This window comes from Hordeum vulgare, chromosome 1H, assembly GCF_904849725.1.
Source record: "Hordeum vulgare subsp. vulgare chromosome 1H, MorexV3_pseudomolecules_assembly, whole genome shotgun sequence".
Lineage (NCBI taxonomy): Eukaryota > Viridiplantae > Streptophyta > Magnoliopsida > Poales > Poaceae > Hordeum > Hordeum vulgare.
In genome coordinates this window covers 70,764,372-70,783,629 of record NC_058518.1, presented here as the reverse complement: position 1 = coordinate 70,783,629, position 19,258 = coordinate 70,764,372, and the positions used below count along the sequence as shown (strand labels likewise).

The window sequence follows — 19,258 nt, the reverse complement described above, 5'->3', positions numbered from 1 at the left end:
AGATACTTGATTTGGTACTTATCCCCTAGCAATACAATTCCAGCATGTTTACTCTATTTGCAATGAGCAGACCAAGTGTATTAATGAGTTTTGGGATGGCCACCAATTAAAACTACTTTTAGAAGAAACTTTGATGACACCCTTATGGAAAAATGGTATCAACTGGTTGAAATTGCAGGGAGCATTACCTTCTATGTGGATTTTGATGCCTGGTCTGGCAACTAGAAAATAAAGGGCAATACTCTTCTAGCTCTTTATACCATATTTATTAATTTTAGAGGTGTCCAACCTATATTCGTTCCTGTTGTGTGGAAAATTAGAGTGCCACCTAGAATTCATGTTTTTCTGTGGCTACTTTCACACAATAAACTGATGACCAAGAACAACCTTAGGAAAAGGCACATAATTAAACCCCTTGATTGTGTGGTTTGCTCTGATAATGAATCCATCATCTTTTCTTTGATTCTTTGGTAGCCAGGAATATCTGGCCTTTAATTTGTGAACATTTTAAAGTGCAGATAGGTGGAGACTTTGAGTCAATTGCTAGACTCTGGATCTCCAACAATAGGAGTTCTGCTTTAAATACTGCTAGTTCTGTTGTATTGTGGTGTTCTTTGGAAATATAGAAATGCTATGATTTTCAAACACCACCTGAATATCCATTCATCAGGTCCTGAAGGTATTACTGAATATGATCAAAGCTTGGATCATCCTGTCTCCAGAGCAAGCTCAAGAGAGACTCTCAGCCTTGGCAGCACACCTAGTGGATTTCCTGCGGAAGGCCCCCACAATCACAAGTGGCTGAGTCCTGTTGCTTCGACACATGACTCGCTGGCGTTCGACCCATGGGGCAAGCTCAAGATCGCTGACGACGATACCTGCTTCGGCTCTCCTGCAAAAAAGAACTCAGATTGCCAATTTGAGGTAGCCAGCCCGGTGTCAACCTTTGTGGCCTGCTGGTCTCCTCAAACCCCATCAGCTCCTCCCCTGAAGACCAGGAAATCTGCTATGGAGATCACCTGCGGGTAGACTTAGTTGCTGGTTGCTCTTGATGATGTTTCACCATGCGTTGTGTTGTCAGATGTGAAACTTTGAATTATTCCGTCGCTTTTAGTTTTAGTTGCCTTTTCTGTTTGAACTGCTCCTCTAAGAGAGCTGATGTATGCACCTTCTGGTTTTCATTCGAGTAAAGAAGCCGGGAAGAGCAAATCTCCCTTTTCCTCTAGAAAACACACACAAAAAAAGCTTTTTTGATTAAAAAGCCTAAAAAGAAGTCATACTTACTTCGTGAAGAAAAGAAAAAGGTTAGGTATTCCCATATTCCTCCTACGCTCCAAACAAGATATTACTTAAACCAACCACTTGCTTGAGATAAACTTAATTTATTGTAAACATTCCTATAACAAATTTAATCAACAACAACACACTTCAGTTACAACATCACGAGGAGGTAGTTCTCCTCCAGCCAATCTACCTCAGTAAAACTTGTATAGCTGCGCTGTGCAAGCAGCGTCCTAAACGGTAACGACCACGGTATACGGAACACATTACAAGCCTTCTTGCTCTGGATGAACAATGATCTAACAACCATGTACAACACTACAGTTACAGGTAAACCACGACAACAATACACAGACTTTTGCTTTTCGACAATTATCTGACAACATTCCATTCCTCCCTTCAGAACTGTTATGTATGTAGCTTCCCAATGAGGGGCTGACTGCACTGAACACTGATGAGTCACTATCAACTTAACTACTGGGCAATGTCTCGAAAAATTGGGAGTCCATGATGCTCTGTTGGCTGGCTGTCCCGAGGTATAATGTATGTACCTTGCAACTGGCAAAGAAATTTCTGACGAGAAACATACAGGGTCAAGAAGATGGAGGGGGTTGGCATGTATCATATGTAAGCAAGGGAGTTCCTGTCGCCAGCAGAATGCGGCCGTCCCCTAGTTGGTGTAGGTGGCCGTTGTATGTTAAGTTCCTGCAGATGATTACAATTTCACCACCGTTGTGAGTTAACTTATCCTAATCAGTAATTCCACAAGACAAGAACAACATGAGTTATGATGGTTTATGAACTTCCATAATAGGGATGAATGAGTATGGAAAATAATCATTCAAAGCACCACTATCCATTTAAAGCATGATGTTGGTAAAAAAAAACAAGATCAATTTGATCAATGCTTCGACTCACTAAAGAAATTAAAAGAGTACAAGAATATTCATTCTGACCTGCATCCATGTGGCATCCATGGCACGCTCAGGGGATGACTCAGGAGAATTAACAGGTGGTGGAAGTGGATGAATTAACTTCGGGACAATAACTAGTCCCCTTCCCACCACAAGTATGGCGCCGGCATTATTTGCAGTGCCTGGTTCATGCACGATCTTAGCGAATATTATGTTGCATAGGTGATGAAATGAGTTGGAAGATACATACCACAATAATTAGTGGCTGAAAATAAAGTGATCAACTGCCCATGGGCGAAACGCTCAAATCCATCCATAACACACTCATGAGCTCTTATGATCAATTGCAATTTGTTTCGTTTACAGAATTCTGCCACTCGATCAGGCTGCAAGTTGACAGGAAATAAGTTCAATCAACATGGTCCATAATAAGCTCACGATAAGACTAATTGCTGGAAATGAAGAAACAATAATAAGATAAAATGGTCAATATTTTTTCTAGAATAATTGACACTTGATAAACTAGAAAGCTATGATATGAAGCATCCTACAGCAACTGAATCATCACACAATCATACCCCAAATGTTACCAAGCCAGGTCCTCGTGCATTTGGCCTCAAACCCTCTACACTATCGTTCTCTGTAGGATCAGACCTGTAATTATACAAGTAGAAAGTATTCATTAATTATCATATGTAATGATGTAAGAAATGATACCAAAAATAGAAATAGCATGGCCACCAAGTACTACCATAAAAGATCCATGAGGACAATAGATCCAACATCCATTGTGATAGGCCTTTCAATTTTTTCAATTTGCTCCACACTGTTTATTGACCTCCCGATGCCACCATGCATACATATTATTTTCTTTTCTATCATAGCAGCCAGAGGGAGATAATTAAATAGTTGATTGAATCTAGTCCAGGCCCATATACCATCACTTTCACCCTACATAAAGGAATTATTAAGTCAACCAACGTGTCAAATACTTCAATCCCCAAGGATAGATGAAGCACTATCATAACTACCATTCTCTCAATGCATTCAAGACGGAAGCCGAAAAGAGCATTGATGTCAGCAGCCTCATGATTTCCTCTAATCAAGTGAACATGTTCAGGGTACTCTATCTGCAAAATTTGTTTCCAATGATTCAGAACTATAGTTTAGACGAAACAGTGTTCTAACAGCAGCAAACATGTTTCACGTATGAAAAATCACTACTCACTTTAAGAGCAAGAAGTAATGTTATTGTTTCCAAGCTGTGCTGACCTCGGTCGACATAGTCTCCCAAGAAGAGATAATCAATATATCTGAAAATATGAAAGCAAGCGCAATAACACATCACATAAGGAAAACAAACATAATTTCAAAATTTGTATTGGAATATGAAGATTGAGTGTACAGAAAAAAGATTGTTGACACTAGTTTCAGTTGTTCAAAAGGTACATACAAGGTTCAGAACCAACTTACGTTATGTCACCAGCAGTGGAAGGATAACCATATTCATCGAAAAGGCGCATTAGGTCCCCAAACTGCCCATGCAGATCACCAAATACTTTAACAGGTGCTTTTAGTTGTAAGACAGTTGGTTCCTGCATAAAAATCTGCTCAGCAGCATAGCATAGCTCGCCAACTTCATAAGAGTCCAGGAAAAAGGTCCTATCAGCTGGAGCATTCCAATTCCTTGGCCTCAGTAAGAGTGAAATGACCTGCAACAAAATTGTAAGAAAAATAGCTCCTTCCACAAACTCAGAGGATTTAAAGATGGGACCATACCTTCTTATGCAAACCTTGTGGGGACCTTTGTCTATTTAGTGCTTTCTTCGATGAATATGATTGATCATTGTTCCCGGGATGCATTCTTCTACTTTCATTCTCAAACTGATCAAGTGAAAGCTGCCGGACCAAACATCCTAAATCTCCTACTGCTTCTTTAGCAACTACAACCTTCAAGGTGGAAGATCAACAATTCAGATCATTAAACTGCAGTAACTTCACCGAAATTGACAACACAAACAACCTAAATGAAGTAGCTACATTCACACCCAAAAAAATCACAGATGAATCTTTAGGTAAAACAGACAACTCATTCAAGACATTTCTACAGCCTACAAAAGCCCCACAAGCATTGAAGCATACAAAATTAGCAGAGTACATTAGCAGAGGGAACAGAACCTTAGACTATAGAGGATATATTACCACCGTAGGTTGAATTAACTTCTCTTGAAGTAAATAGCTACACTAATTGAAACAAATTCAACTATATTACCCACACACTCTAGGAAAATTGTGTATGTAGAATCATATACTTCACAGCAATCTGAGAATTGTGTTTGGATGCTTCAAAAGTGAAATGGTATATAAAGGACTCCTTTTCAACCCAATTAACTTTGTACGGATCTTTTGTCCATATTCAATTAAGAAAACAAATGGGAAGAAATTTCATAAAAATACATACTGCTCTAGAATGCAACTTATTCAAATAAGAAAACAAATGGGAAGAAATTTCGTAAAAATACATACTGCTCTAGAATGCAACTTCACATCTGGTTCCATGGAGCCCCCATCATCTAAATCATCAGCCATTGGTGAAGTTTCACTGAGAGGGGACTCGGATCCTATTCCATCTGAAAGACTGTCTTCTGAAGATGCATGAGATGCTTCCTTTGCAGCTCGCCATACAGCACTAACAGCTTCAGCTTCGGCAGCTGAGGCCTCTGTCAGCATGTCAATTGACTTCTTGTCCGTGCTGAAATTCGTAGGAGAAATATTTAGCTTTCACCATACACAAATGATGTACAAAGTCTACAGAAGATGAGTATGAAACCTGAAACCAGGAGCTGTATCATGACTGTTATTTGTATATTGCTCGAAGGGCGTTGAGTCAGAATTAAAATTATTGTTTCTATTTTGATTTTCTGACCTTGGGACCCTATCAGTTTCTGATTGGAAGGGTGCATTCTCAGCAATGAGAAAATCATCGAGGAGGATATCTGTTCAGGAAAAAAAAACATGTATAAGATTTCAGCTTCACATATTTGGTGATATATCTTTCATCATGCAAAAGATGCACCCAAAATAATTCAATCCCGGAGTCAAAGGTAACAATACAAACCAATAGAATTAAGGACCAAGACATGTGCTTATCTCTGCTCAACCATTTTAAGCTCTCAAATATTGCCTAAGACTACGATTTTGGTACAATCATGCTGCAGTTATCCAGGTAAAAGGTTGCAACTACTGTAATTATCTGATATTATGAGTATGATCATCTGACTGCGTATGAACAGACTGTCTACACTACACATATCGTGCCAAAATCCACTCCATTGAGAAATAAACATTAATGTCATAATGCCATCTAGTGACAGCAAAACGAAATACAGCTCCGATGACAATGATCATGCATTTCCTCAAAAGGAAAATAGCAATGATCGTGTGCTTTCACAAAAGAAATATAACAATGACCATGTGTTTCCTCAAAAGAAAAACAACAGTGACATGCTGTAATAGGAAATAGTTTCCTCGATTTTCAGACGAACCAATACAAAAAGTGGCAAGAAGCACCAAAGTGATATTCCTATTACTTACCTCCCCTCAGTCCACCATAAATATATATCTGAGAACCAACAGAAGCAGCTGCATGGCGGCAACGACGAAGTAGATCCGAAGAAGCATCATGTTCATTGGAAGATTTTAGAGTGCGAGAGGTCACAATGCCATTTCTATCCAGCCAAACTCCAGCAGCAGTGTCCAGAACTTCAGAAAGTGTTCGCCCAGTGAGTCTAGGAGAGTAAACATATGTATTTGAATGTAATGGAAGTATTGAGAGTGTGCACTAACCTGCAATGGCACCCTCCCCTTCAATAGCTCTCCCTCCTCTAAGGACACCTCCAGTAACGTGCAGCCGAGCACCAACAAAGACCTAAAAACTTAAGACAATCAGGAGAAGCAAGGGAAGCTAATATTTGAACATAAGTTCACAAATCAAATCAATATGGTAACATTTGCAAGAAACAAGCAATTGTGACATTGACTATCCATGCCATCTGAACAATGATTCTTCATGAACATCACAATACATTCAGCTGTCACACTTCTATTTAACTTACAGCTGCATGCTGATATCTTGGAGATGGAGATATCCCGGGAGCCAGAGTCCACTCCCACTGACCATTTGTATGCATAAGTAGTCCATAAGCATCAGAGAGCGGCTGTAAATGCATTACAATTATCATCAAATGAATCTCAATGTACAACAAATTAACAGCATAAATAAGAATATATTAGAACCTCCAGTTAGACCAGCATCCAATGGTCCCAATTCCAAACAAATCAAAATTAAGAATGATCAAACAGTTCATTTTACAGTGTCATGTGCTGCAGAACACGCTATATATGGCTATAGTATATCCAAGCCCACAACATGGTACCATGCAGGGAGGGGGGGGGGTACCTGCATGATTGTCATTTTTGCATAACAATCATTGACCGATGTGATTTAGCAGTCAAACTTATTTACCATGATATTCCTCTAATTTTAGTCTTCTAATTTTTTGTGACATTACTAAACTAATTCTTTACAAATGATTCTACATCTAACATTCAAACGAGATTACTCCCTCCAGTCTTTAAGAGCTTGATATTTTGACCAAGGGCCTTCTTAAACTAACTGTAGAGGCTTGACTATATACATAATTTTAAAAAATCATTGAACTCTTGGGGATCATATGTGCTGATTGCGATTTTTCCTGAGAAGTACATTATAAACAATAATTTCATTATGTATAACAAACATATTATATAAACAATAATTTCATTATGTATAACAAACATATTATAACAAATAATGGATAAAGTTACAGTTCGAAGACCGTGTCGATGTCCAAAATGTTAAGTTTTCAGAGGCTGGAGTCGAGGGAGTATTATGAAGTGATTTCACAGCTGCGTAAGTTGTAAATACGTAGGCCTTCCTAGGGATATAAATTTGCAAACTAATGAAATGGCAGTTTTAAAAATTATCTATAGGTATTATATCAAGCTTTACCGGTGACCTTCTTATTAAAATATATACATATGATGCCTCGTATTCAGGCTGCAAGTGGGATCATCTGCGGGCCTCCCACATAATGCCGCATATGTCCACATGGTTAAGTGGGATAAAGTGGGCTTTCCACTTAACACAAACAAGAGTTTGCGGCTGTCGCATACCCACTTAAATAAACTCTTCCGTATTGACGCATGCTCACATAAGTTTGATTTGTTCTGTTCTGAGTTTGCATCCATGGCTTCCAGCAAAATATCACCAGCAGATTGCATCCTTGGCACATATGGCAGCCGCACTGTCCATGGCGGTTGGCAGCACAGTGCAGGGAGGTCCGGGACGGCGGCGGACGCCAGATCTAAGGCGGAGGGACCCATTCAAAGCGGCGATGGAGCTTGATGGCGGCGGCGCGGAAGAACTCGTCGCAGAGGAATGGTGGCGGCGAACGCCAGATCCGGTCGAAGGGATTCGTTCAAGTCGGAGATGGAGCTCGACGGCAAGAACTCGTCGCAGAGGAACAACGGCCACAGCGACGGTGCGGAAGAACTCGTCGCAAAGGAACGGCGGCGATGACGACAGCGCTAGCCGGCCAAGGAGGAGATGGACGGCGGCGTGCCCTATAACAATTGTTGCATCCCAATCGACACAAAGGAACGAGAAAGACGTCAATTTTTACGGAACGAGAACGAGAATGTGGGTTAAATGCGGCGCCCGCGGGACAGCCCACTTATTCCACATCTAAAAACATAAATTACGTGGGTGTCCACTAACACATATTATGTGGGCTTTTAAGTGGGCACCGTGGACAGTCCGTGTCCACTTGCAGCCTGACCTCGTATTAATATGTCAGAGCTAAACATTGACAGATAACATAATAACAAACAGACAGGACCCAGGATGACTATCAAACAGTAACAAGCGCAGAAGATTGTACCGTCCCAGAAGCATCCCTTCCACCACAAAGTAAAAGCATGCCATCGGAGCGTGCACTGGCAGTGCCATACCTATAGTGATTTAAAACAAACTGAAAGTAAGACAATTGCATATTTATACAAATGGTTGAATTGCAATAAAGTCTAGTCCCTAGGAGATTTGAAGTGACAGTTTATTTTCACATGTAAAGCTTGCAGCAAAGGTACTAAATTCTGTGTATGCCCTATTTATGTAGCGCAACAGCAGCTTTTCTCAATAAGTAGCATAAAATTTGTTTAGAGGGAGATAATTACCGGTGTGTTATGGGCAGAAGGCAGCATTGTTATTTTAGTATACAGGAAAACCCTAATAAGCCCATAAGATAAGAGTACCAGAATTTACGCAAAACACAGGCTTACATATGCAGTTTTATTTCTTCCTTTTGAGGGACTCGTCCATTCAGTTATAAAATAAGCCAACAGAAATTCAAATATTTGCAAAATGGAGTAATACTTAAAGCCGGGATGCTGTGAATTACAATAATTGTTATGTGGGAACACGTTCACTTATAGTCACCACGTCTCCACAGCAGCCACAGTGCCTAGGCTTGGAGGCCAACTCTTCCAAATACTTCATTATGATAATTGTTTCCAAAATTAGCAGGATAAGTTTTAAATAGAAGGATATCCCTTAGTTTGGTCAGTTATCTAATCGTATATAAGGAATTCGAGAGTTCCTATAAACTAGAGGTGGCTTGTTAGGCACCTCTATAAATAGAACTACGTTTGCTTTTTAGATCAAGAAGAAACAAATTCGTTATCTCCTCTAGCCTTCTCTCTAGCTGGCAGACAACGTGCCACCGTGGCACCTAGTCATCGGCAAGGTTATCAACCTCACTTCCTGTCCAACACACCTACAACCTAAGATCCTTAGACTCAGGCCATAACAACCCCATAATACTGGCACCATCAACTACCAACTGACGTCAGATTAGATGGAGAAAGGCCCACAGATATGTAGGACAAAATAAAATAACAAAAATAACATATGCAAGCATGCCTCAATGACTAGTGACTTGATTTTCCACATCTCTGGAGAGCATGGATCCACTTACATCCTTGCTGAAGGTCTATCACCGTCAGGGTTAAGTTTCTGCCACTTATATGGTTTCTGGGCTGTGTCCAAAGCCCAAGCATCTGATAAGACCCGCTTTCCTGTACCAGAAAAATAAGTCATTTGACAAGTTCATGTGGATGCTGCTAGCCAAAATAAAATGCCGTTCCATGAAATAGTAAGAAAACAAAATGTCAAAGTAACTACCGCAGATATACAATACAGTTAATTTTGCAGCTAAGAACTAACCATCATTTCCCGAGACTGACACAAGGTAACGCTGCGCTACCAAATCCATGCAATGACCATAGCGAGGACCAGGACCGGCCCCCTGAACAACAACCCTGCATTGGATGACAGAAATGGAAACATCACATCCCCATCCAAAGATCAACTCCAAAAAGGCGAGCATGCTGACAAACAAACAAAAGAAGTATCTTTGTGTTCACCTGTGCCATTTGAACTTGTCGTTTGTCAGATCAAGCACATAGAGATCGTCTGTCGAATGCCCTGCTGGTCCAATCCCACCCTGCACAAAAATTGCACCACTCACCACTGAACTAAGTTGGATGGCACCAAATCAGAACTCAAAGATACCAAGTTCCTCATACCTGGAAAACAACCATGGTGCCCACAGCAGCAGCAGAATGCGCAGCCCTCGGAGATGGAGGATCTCCAGCTGGATGTAACCTGCAGGCACGTAGAACTTAATTTAATGAATATACCGTTACGAGTCCATACGAATCTACCGTTACGACAAAAGAATCTAGTGCTGTGAGTCCATTCGACTTGCCTAACGAACGTACCATTACGAGGACATGCGGTAGTGTCAAAAACTCTCTTATATTATGGGACGGAGAGAGTATATCGTTACGAGTCCATTCGGCTTGCGTAACGAATATACTGTCACGAGTCCATTTGGCTTGGCTAACGAATAAGCCCAGCTAAGTAACTGATGTATGGAAAGCATATAATTGTGCACAACTGCATGAGCTCAAACATAAGATACAGAGTTCACCACATTTACCTGAACAAGACACAAGTACAACCCATAATTGGACACAATCTACACATCCGGCCTCCCCAACAAGAAATGACTTAAAATTGACCTAGAATTATGGCTTGTAATGAAGCCAAATGGAGGCTCTCCAGCTGGATATAACCTGCAGGCACGTACAACTTAATCTAACGAATATACCGTTACGAGTCCATACGAATCTAGCGTTACGATTCCATTCGGATTGCCTGACGAATATACCGTTACGACTCCATTCGGCTTGCCTACCGAATAATGCCAAGCAAAGTAACTGATGTATGGAAAGCATATGATTCTACACAACTGCTATAGTGAGCTCGAACATAAGATACAGAGTTCACAACATTTGACACAACCAGACACAGGTACAACCAGTAATGGGACAGAATCTACATTTAGCCTCTGCGACGGAATATGACTCAAAATTGAGCTACAATTACGCCTTCTAATGAAGCAGCTGAGTAAAATCTGGGTGGAGCAGCGGCCTCACCTGGTCCACCTCCGCTTGTCCACGTCGTACGAGTGCACCGTGTTGGTCACCCCCGCGAGCCCTTCAGCCCAAGACCAAAAACCCACCATTAGATAGAGCAAAACAGAAGGGAGAATCTCAACCGGAGCACGGCGCGCGCGAGAGGAGGGGGGCAGGGGGGCACCGAACTGATGCCGGGGAGGCCGGAGGTGGCGCCGGCCTCGATCGCCGTGGCGCCGCCGAAGAGGATGAGGCGCGGGCCGTGGCCCTTGGTGGGCGCGATGACGGTGAGCGAGTGGCCGCACCTGTAGCCCGGCGAGTCGTCGCCCGACCCCTCCCACCCCTCCACCTCCCTGTACGCCGGCGCCGGCACGACCCACGCGCCCTTCCCCGCCGTCCCCATCCCGGCCCCGAACCCTAGCTAGCTTCCCCTCCCCCCGCGCTAAACCCTAAGCCGCAGCCGCCACGGCGCCGACGCGGGTTGGGATCCGAGGAGGTGGGGAGTGAGGGGAGGAAGAGAAACGGCTGGGAGAGAAGAGAAGAGTAGTACTACTACTACTGCTGCAGTTCGCACTGGACGCGGAGAGGGAGGCGACAGCGGGGTGTGCGGTAACACGGTGGTGGGGCGGTGGGCGGGGGTTAATACGGTGGGGCCCGGGCGTCGGTGGGCGGGGGTAAATGGCGCGCGGGTGCGGGTGCGGGCGCTGCGGGAGTCAATGGGGGCCTCCGTCATCGTATACAGCTCAGAGGTGGGGGAGGAGCGAAGGAGGACACAACGGAAGGAGGAGGGGCGTGGGATGGTAGGCACGGCCGCCGCCGGGTGGGCTGTGGGCGCCACCGGCCCGGCTGGCTGACTTTATAACTGGTTGCCTTTTCGGATAGGTACAGTTCACAAAGGTTTCTCCTTTTGGATTGGAACCGGAACGTGTAGGGAAACGCAGAGAGAGGGAGACAGCCTCATAGGGCCACGGTGGCTGGCCGGGGCTTGGCCGCGAAGATCATCGTCAACACGATGGAGCATGGCTGGTCAGCTGGTTGTAGGGATGCAAACCAGGGCTCTCTAGGTCAGCCCCATGTAAATGCCACATGGGAAGGTGATTTGCTTGTAGCCGCGACGAGTGGCATGGCCACGGTGGCGGCGGCACCCAGCACGGTGCGGCCTCGGGCGTAGCAGGAGTGACGGAGGCGGTTGGAGACGTGATGGCATCGTGGCAAGATGGCGTCCTAATTTCGTGTGTGTGTGCCGACATCGGAGGGGCTATAGCGGGTGATGGCCCTATTTGTGGTTCGTCTTGGTTGCCGCGGTAGCGGTTCGATTTTAATTGTAACCCTACATCCAACATCCCCATCTTCGTCATCGACGAAGATTGAAGGTGGTGCAGCAGCGCTCGCGGCCAAGCCATCTACCTACTTTCAGTGTTCGCTCTAGCTAGCGGTGTGTATGGGATTCGAGATCTCATATGGGATTCGAGATCTCATGACAGTAGGATCCAACTACTAAGTCGTCACCAACTGGTATAATGGTCGTTGGCTATTTCGACAACAAGTATGTGCATCCAAGGTGAAAACCCATGATCGCGTATCTCCGTCTTGAACAGGCAATGTTGACATGGATTGCATCGTGCCCCTGTTAAAGGTGTTGGCTCAAAGCTCGCTTTGAGAATGGAAATGTCAAGTGCAACCTCTAGTTGGACCCGTCAACATCAATGTGAGTGTGGTGATGTCTTCCTTGTCTAGGAGTAGTTAGTTATTTCTCGATCATGTGGCATGGTGTTTGTGCAAGGTTTGTGGGATGTTGTCGTGAAACAGATCTTTTCTTTAAGCAATTCATTTAGCAGCAATGTTGGCTTTACTTGGCATTGTTGGATGATAATAATAATAATATTTAATTGTGTGCATCAAACGATGTGGAGGTCACGAATTGCTTCTCCTTTCCTAAGGAAACAAGGGAAGCGAGTTTAATATATATCATATGCAGGCTTGTAGGGTATCCAATCGGATCATTGAGTAGTTGATATAGTAATAAACAATACTTTTATAATGATATGTTGGAATAAACAATACTTTTATAATGATATGTTGGAACAATACTATGAGATAATAGTGAGGTTGTCTCATGTTTTTCCATCTATCAATGATGCATGCGATCTATAATTGTGATCATAGTTCATAAAACAACTTTGGTTGTCTACACATCTAGGTACTAAATGGTGGGGCACTGGCGATAAAAAGATGCGCCCATATGTACTTTAGAAAGAAAACGTATCGACGGGAGGAAAACAAAAGTATAAATACATCATTGTGAAGATATTAATGAACTGATATAATCCATGCGAAAGATCGATTATAAGGCACGAGGGTTGCATTCCAATAAACATAGTGTATGTTCATCATGTTGACGACCACTGCTTCTTGGACTCTTTGAGATACATGTTCTAAGGAGGGATGGATAATTAAGTTAAGGTCATTGTTACTATAGACATGCATGTAGCTCGCTCCAAACGTGAGAAGAAACAAAAACATGCCAAAAAACAGCATTTGACTTGCTCCTTCGTATGGACATCTATCATCACATGTGAAAGACTATTGGAAATATGCCCTAGAGGCAATAATAAAGTAATTATTATATTTCCTTGTTCAAGATAATTGTTTATTATCCACGCTAGAATTGTATTGATTGAAAACTCAAATACATGTGTGGATACATAGACAACACATTGTCCCTAGTAAGCATCTAATGGACTAGCTCGTTGATCAAAGATGGTCAAGGTTTCCTGACCATAGACATGAGTTGTCATTTGATAATGGGATCACATCATTAGGAGAATGATGTGACGGACAAGACCCAAACTATAAACGTAGCATATGATCATGTCAGTTTACTGTTGTTGTTTTATGCATGTCAACTCTCTATTCATATAACCATGAGATCATGCAACTCCCGGACACCGGAGGAATGCCTTGTGTGTATCAAACATCACAACGTAATTGGGTGACTATAAAGGTGCACTACAGGTATCTCCGATGGCATCTGTTGGGTTGGCGTGAATCGAGACTGGGATTTGTCACTCCGTATGACGGAGAGGTATCTCTCGGCCTACTCGGTAATACAACATCACAATGAGCTTGCAAGCAATGTGACTGAGGAGTTGGTCACGGGATCTTGTATTACGGAACGAGTAAAGAGACTTGCCAGTAACGAGATTGAGTTAGGTATGGAGATACCGACGATTGAATCTCGGGCAAGTAACATACGGATGGACAAAGGGAATAGCATACGGGATTGATTGAATCCTTGACAATGAGGTTCGACCAATGAAGATCTTCGTAGAATATGTAGAAACTAATATGGGCATCCAGGTCCCGCTATTGGTTATTGACCAGAGAGTGTCTCGGTCATGTCTGCATAGTTCTCGAACCCGCAGGGTCTACACACTTAAGGTTCGGTGACGATATAAGCATAACTGAGTCATTGTGTTGGTGATCAAAGGTTGTTCGGAGTCCCGGATGAGATCCCGGACATGAAGAGGAACTCCGGAATAGTCCGGAGGTGAAGATTGATATATAGGATGAAGGTCATCGAAGTCCGGAAGTGTTCCAAGGTGTACCGAGGGATTCACGGAGTGCCGAAAGGGGTTTTGGGAGGCCCGACAGTTGTTGGGGGGCCTCATGGGCCAAGGAGAGGGGGCACCGCAACCCACCAGGGGGCTGGGCGCAGCCCCTCTCCCCAACCCACTTCGGTCGAAGGGGGGTGGGCCTCCTTGGGGCGCTGCGAGCTCAACTTGGGTGGCAAGGCACCCAAGTGGGAGGGGCCACGCAACCCTAGTCGCCGCCCCTCCTCTCCCTTGGCCGCCGGCCCCTAGGGGGAAACCCTAGGGCACCCTCCCCTCTCCCTTCCCCTACATATAGAGAGGTAGAGAGAGGGCAACCACACGACAATCTTGTCGCGGCGCTGCACCTCCTCTCCCTCGTAGTTTTCTCCTCCAAATACCCCACGGTGAAGCCCTGCTGAGCTATCACCACCAACATCTCACCGCGCCGTCGTGCTGCCGGAGGACTCAGACTACTACTTCGCCATCGCTCGCTGGATCGAAGAGGTGAAGGCGTCACCAAGCTGTAGTGTGTTGAACACGGAGATGCCGTCCGTTTGACACTTGATCAGGAGATTGCGGGGCGGTTCATGATTGGATCACGAAGACATACCACTACATCAACCGCATTCTTGAACAATTCCGCTTAGCGATCTACAAGGGTATGTACATTCAATCTCTCCTCTCGTAGATGGTCATCACCATGGATATATCGTGTTTGCATGTAGGATTTTTTTATTCCCATGCAACATTCCCCAACAGGCACGTCATAGAAACATGGTGTATTTTGTATTCTAATAAATACATATGTATTGATGAGTATGCTTTTCTTGAATTCTTCATAATTCACTGTTAGAACTTTGAACCGAAGGGAAGATGAATGGCAAAGAAGGGGCACAATAAACCATGTATGTGGTATCGATTCTAAAGCAAGCCTAAAAAGTTAATAAAGGCGAATGATCAAACGATGAATAAGGCTAAGAAAAAAATGGTGTTCCAAGAAAAGTCTAAACTAAATAATAAGGGGCAAGCCGTCAAACTCAAGTGAAAGATACGGCACAATATTGCTTGTCTTGAAGCATGTGAAAAACACACTGATGTTTTTTTACAAGCGAGGTAGGTGAAGGATCAAGATGTCGACTAGAAGTGGCACAGATAGAAAAAATGGTGTTCCAAGCACAGAGTTTTGTAGGACCGAAGCAATTTTCTCTCAAGTGGATGACCTAAGGTTTATCAACCCGTGCGAGGCGTAGGATGAAGATGTCTCTCTCAAACAACCCTACAACCAAATAATAAAAAGTCTCTTGTGTACCTAACACACCAAATACAATGGTAAATTGTATAGGTGCACTAGTTCAGCGAAGAGATGGTGATACAAGTGTAGTAATGATAGTAGATATAGTTTTTTGTAATCTGAAAATATAAAAACAACAAGGTGTAGCAAGTAACAAAAGTGAGCACAAACGGTATTGCAATGCTTGAAAATGAGGCCTAGGGCACGTACTTTCGCTAGTGCAATCTCTCAACAATGCTAATATAATTGGATCACATAACAATCCCTCAATGTGCGATAAAGAATCACTCCAAAGTTCATATCTAGTAGAGAACATAAGAAGAAATTGTTTGTAGGGTACGAAAACACCTCAAAGTTATTCTTTCCGATCGATCTATCCAAGAGTTCGTACTAAAATAACACAAGTTATCCTTTCCCGTCGATCTATCTAGAGTTCGTACTAAAATAACACCAAAACAAATTCAGATTCATAATACTCAATCCAACACAAATAACTTAAAGGAGCACCCCAAGATTTCTATCGGAGAAAATAGTATGAAAACGTGTAATCAACTCCTATGCATAGATTCCCAAGGTCACCGGAATCCCCAAGTTGATGTCATAGCTGTTGGAAATATGCCCTAGAGGCAATGATAAATAGTTATTATTATATTTCCTATTTAAAGATAATCGTTTATTATCCATGCTATAATTGTATTGAATGAAAACATAGATACATGTGTGGATACATAGACAAAACAATGTCCCTAGCAAACCTCTAGTTGGCTAGCCAGTTGATCAAGGATAGTCAAGGTTTTCTAGCTATGTGCAAGTGTTGTCACTTGATAACTCGATCACATCATTAGGAGAATCATGTGATGGACTAGACCCAAACTATGAACGTAGCATATTGATCGTGTTGTTTTATTGCTATTGTTTTCTATGTGTCAAATATTTATTCCTATGACCATGAGATCATATAACTCACTGGCACCGTTGAGTTAGTATGGATCAAGACTGGGATTTGTCACTCCGTGTGACGGAGAGGTATCTCGGGGCCCACTCGGTAATACAACATCACACACAAGCCTTGCAAGCAATGTGACTAAGTGTAAGTCACGGGATCTTGTATCACAGAACGAGTAAAGAGACTTGCCAGTAATGAGATTGAAATAGGTATGCGGAAACCGACGATCGAATCTCGGGCAAGTAACATACCGAAGGACAAAGGGAATGACATATGGGATTATATGGATCCTTGACACTGAGGTTCAACCGATAAGATCTTCGGAGAATATGTAGGATCCAATATGGGCATCCAGGTCCCGCTATTGGATATTGACCGAGGAGTGCCTCGGGGCATGTCTACATAGTTCTCGAACCCGCAGGGTCTCCACACTTAAGGTTGGGCGATGTTTTAGTATAGTTGAGTTATATGTGTGGTTACCGAATGTTGTTCGGAGTCCCGTATGAGATCACAAACGTCACAAGGGTTTCCGGAATGGTCCGGAAACAAATATTGATATATAGGATGGTTTCATTTGGTTACCGAAAAGTTTCGGGCAATTCCGGCAGTGTACTCGGAGTGACGAACGGGTTTCGTGAGTTCACCGGGAGGGGCCTGATGACCGACAAGTATAGGGGATCTATCGTAGTCCTTTCGATAAGTAAGAGTGTCAAACCCAACGAGGAGTGGAATGATCTGACAAGTGGTTTTCAGCAAGGTAATATTTGCAAGCACTGAAATTATCGGTAACAAGTAGTTGTGTGGTGAGATGATTCATAGCAAGCAACGAGTAACAAAAGTAACAGCAGTGCAGCAAAGTGGCCCAATCCATTTTGTAGCAAGGGACAAGCCTGGACAAAGTCTTATAGGAGGTAAAGCGCTCCCGACAACACATGGGAATTTCTGTCAAGCTAGTTTTCATCATGTTCATGTGATTCGTGTTCGTTACTTTGATATGTGGGTGGACTGGCGCTTGGGTACTGCCCTTACTTGGACAAGCATCCCACTTATAATTAGCCCCTCTCACAAGCATCCGCAACCACAAAAGAAGAATTAATACAAAGTCTAACCATAGCATTAAACTAGTGGATCCAAATCAGCCCCTTACGAAGCAACGCATAAACTAGGGTTTAAGCTTCTGTCACTCTAGCAACCCATAATCTACTTACTACTTCCCAATGCCTTCCTCTAGGCCCAAATAATGGTGAAGTGTTATGTAGTCAATGTTCACATAACACCACTAGAGGAAAAACAACATACAACACATCAAAATATCGAACGAATACCAAATTCACATGACTACTTATAGCAAGACTTATCCCATGTCCTCAGGAACAAAAGTAACTACTCACAAATCATAATCATATTCATGACCAGAGAGGTAATGAATAGCATCAAAGATCTGAACATAAACTCTTCCACCAAGTAATCCAACTAGCATCAACTACAAAGAGTAATTAACACTACTAGCAACCTTACAAGTACCAATCGGAGTCGCGAGACGGAGATTGGTTACAAGAGATGAACTAGGGTTTGGAGATGAGATGGTGTTGATGAAGATGTTGATGGTGATGAGTCCCCTCCGATGAGAGGAGTGTTGGTGATGACGATGGCGACGATTTCCCCCTCCGGGAGGGAAGTTTCCCCGGCAGGATCGTCCTGCTGGAGCTCTCGATTGGTTCTGCTCAAGTTCTGCCTCGTGGCGGCGGCGAATCCTCCGAAAAGCTTCCTCCTAATTTTTTCTAGACCGAAACCCTTCTTGTAGCAAAAGGGGGGAGCCAGAGGGCCAAGTGGGAGCCCACAAGCCCCCTAGGTGCGACCAGGGGGTCCGCGCCTAGCAGGCTTGTGGCCTCCTGCGAGCGCCCCTCTGGTACTTCTTCGGCCCAGTATTTTTTATAAATCCCAAAAAAATCATCGTTGATTTTCACGGCTTTTGGAGTTGCACGGAATAGGTATCTCAAACTTGCTCCTTTTTCAGGCCAGAATTCCAGCTGCCGGCATTCTCCCTCTTCATGTAAACCTTGCAAAATAAGAGAGAAAAGGCATAAGTATTGTACCTTGAAGTGTAATAACAACCCAAAAAGCGATAAGTATCAACATGAAAGCATGATGCAAAATGGACGTATCAACTCCCCCAAGCTTAGACCTCGCTTGTCCTCAAGCGAAAGCCGAGCTCAATAAATATGCCCACATGTTTAGAGAGAGAGGTGTCGACAAAACAAGATGCGAACATGCAGGCATCATGATCATGATCAAAACATCAATACCATCATATCAACTCTTATGCTAAAGTGGCAATTCCTTCATAAAGTAAAGCATGGATCAAGAACCTTACCGAGAATTAACAACCGATAGCCTTTAGTCATTGAAGCAATTGCAATTTATCACAACATCAGAAAGAGTCAAATAAGAGCTTGTAAAGCAAATCCACATACTCAATCATCCTTTCATTCTCTACAATTGCTACAACTCACGTGGTACTCATGAGATCAAAGTTTCAGCTGGACACAGAGAAAGATAGGGGTTTATAGTTTCACCTCCCAACCATTTACCTCAAGGGTAATGTCAACAATAATAATTCATGAATACTTACTTCCAAGTTGACATATGAATATAG

The 19,258-nt window shown here is 43.1% G+C and overlaps 1 protein-coding gene across 2 annotated transcripts; it reads right to left on the bottom strand.

Moving 5' to 3' along the window:
* Positions 1–1,366: 1,366 nt before the first annotated feature.
* LOC123424625 (serine/threonine-protein phosphatase BSL1 homolog) lies at positions 1,367–11,326 on the bottom strand. 2 transcript variants are annotated; one of them, XM_045108265.1, is made up of 21 exons: positions 10,962–11,326; positions 10,794–10,854; positions 9,879–9,957; positions 9,717–9,796; positions 9,517–9,611; positions 9,269–9,368; positions 8,177–8,246; positions 6,311–6,412; positions 6,042–6,123; positions 5,790–5,957; positions 5,026–5,191; positions 4,722–4,947; positions 3,975–4,145; positions 3,669–3,907; positions 3,424–3,508; positions 3,227–3,325; positions 2,947–3,146; positions 2,774–2,849; positions 2,446–2,581; positions 2,238–2,377; positions 1,367–1,986 (listed from the first exon to the last, which is right to left on the bottom strand). In XM_045108265.1, exons 1-21 carry the CDS (start codon positions 11,173–11,175, stop codon positions 1,903–1,905), a joined length of 2,673 nt encoding a protein of 890 aa, XP_044964200.1. In that variant the 5' UTR covers positions 11,176–11,326; the 3' UTR covers positions 1,367–1,902. The 2 variants fall into 2 exon arrangements, with proteins under 2 accessions (XP_044964200.1, XP_044964206.1); XM_045108271.1 differs by having other exon boundaries at positions 5,122–5,191.
* Positions 11,327–19,258: the final 7,932 nt, after the last annotated feature.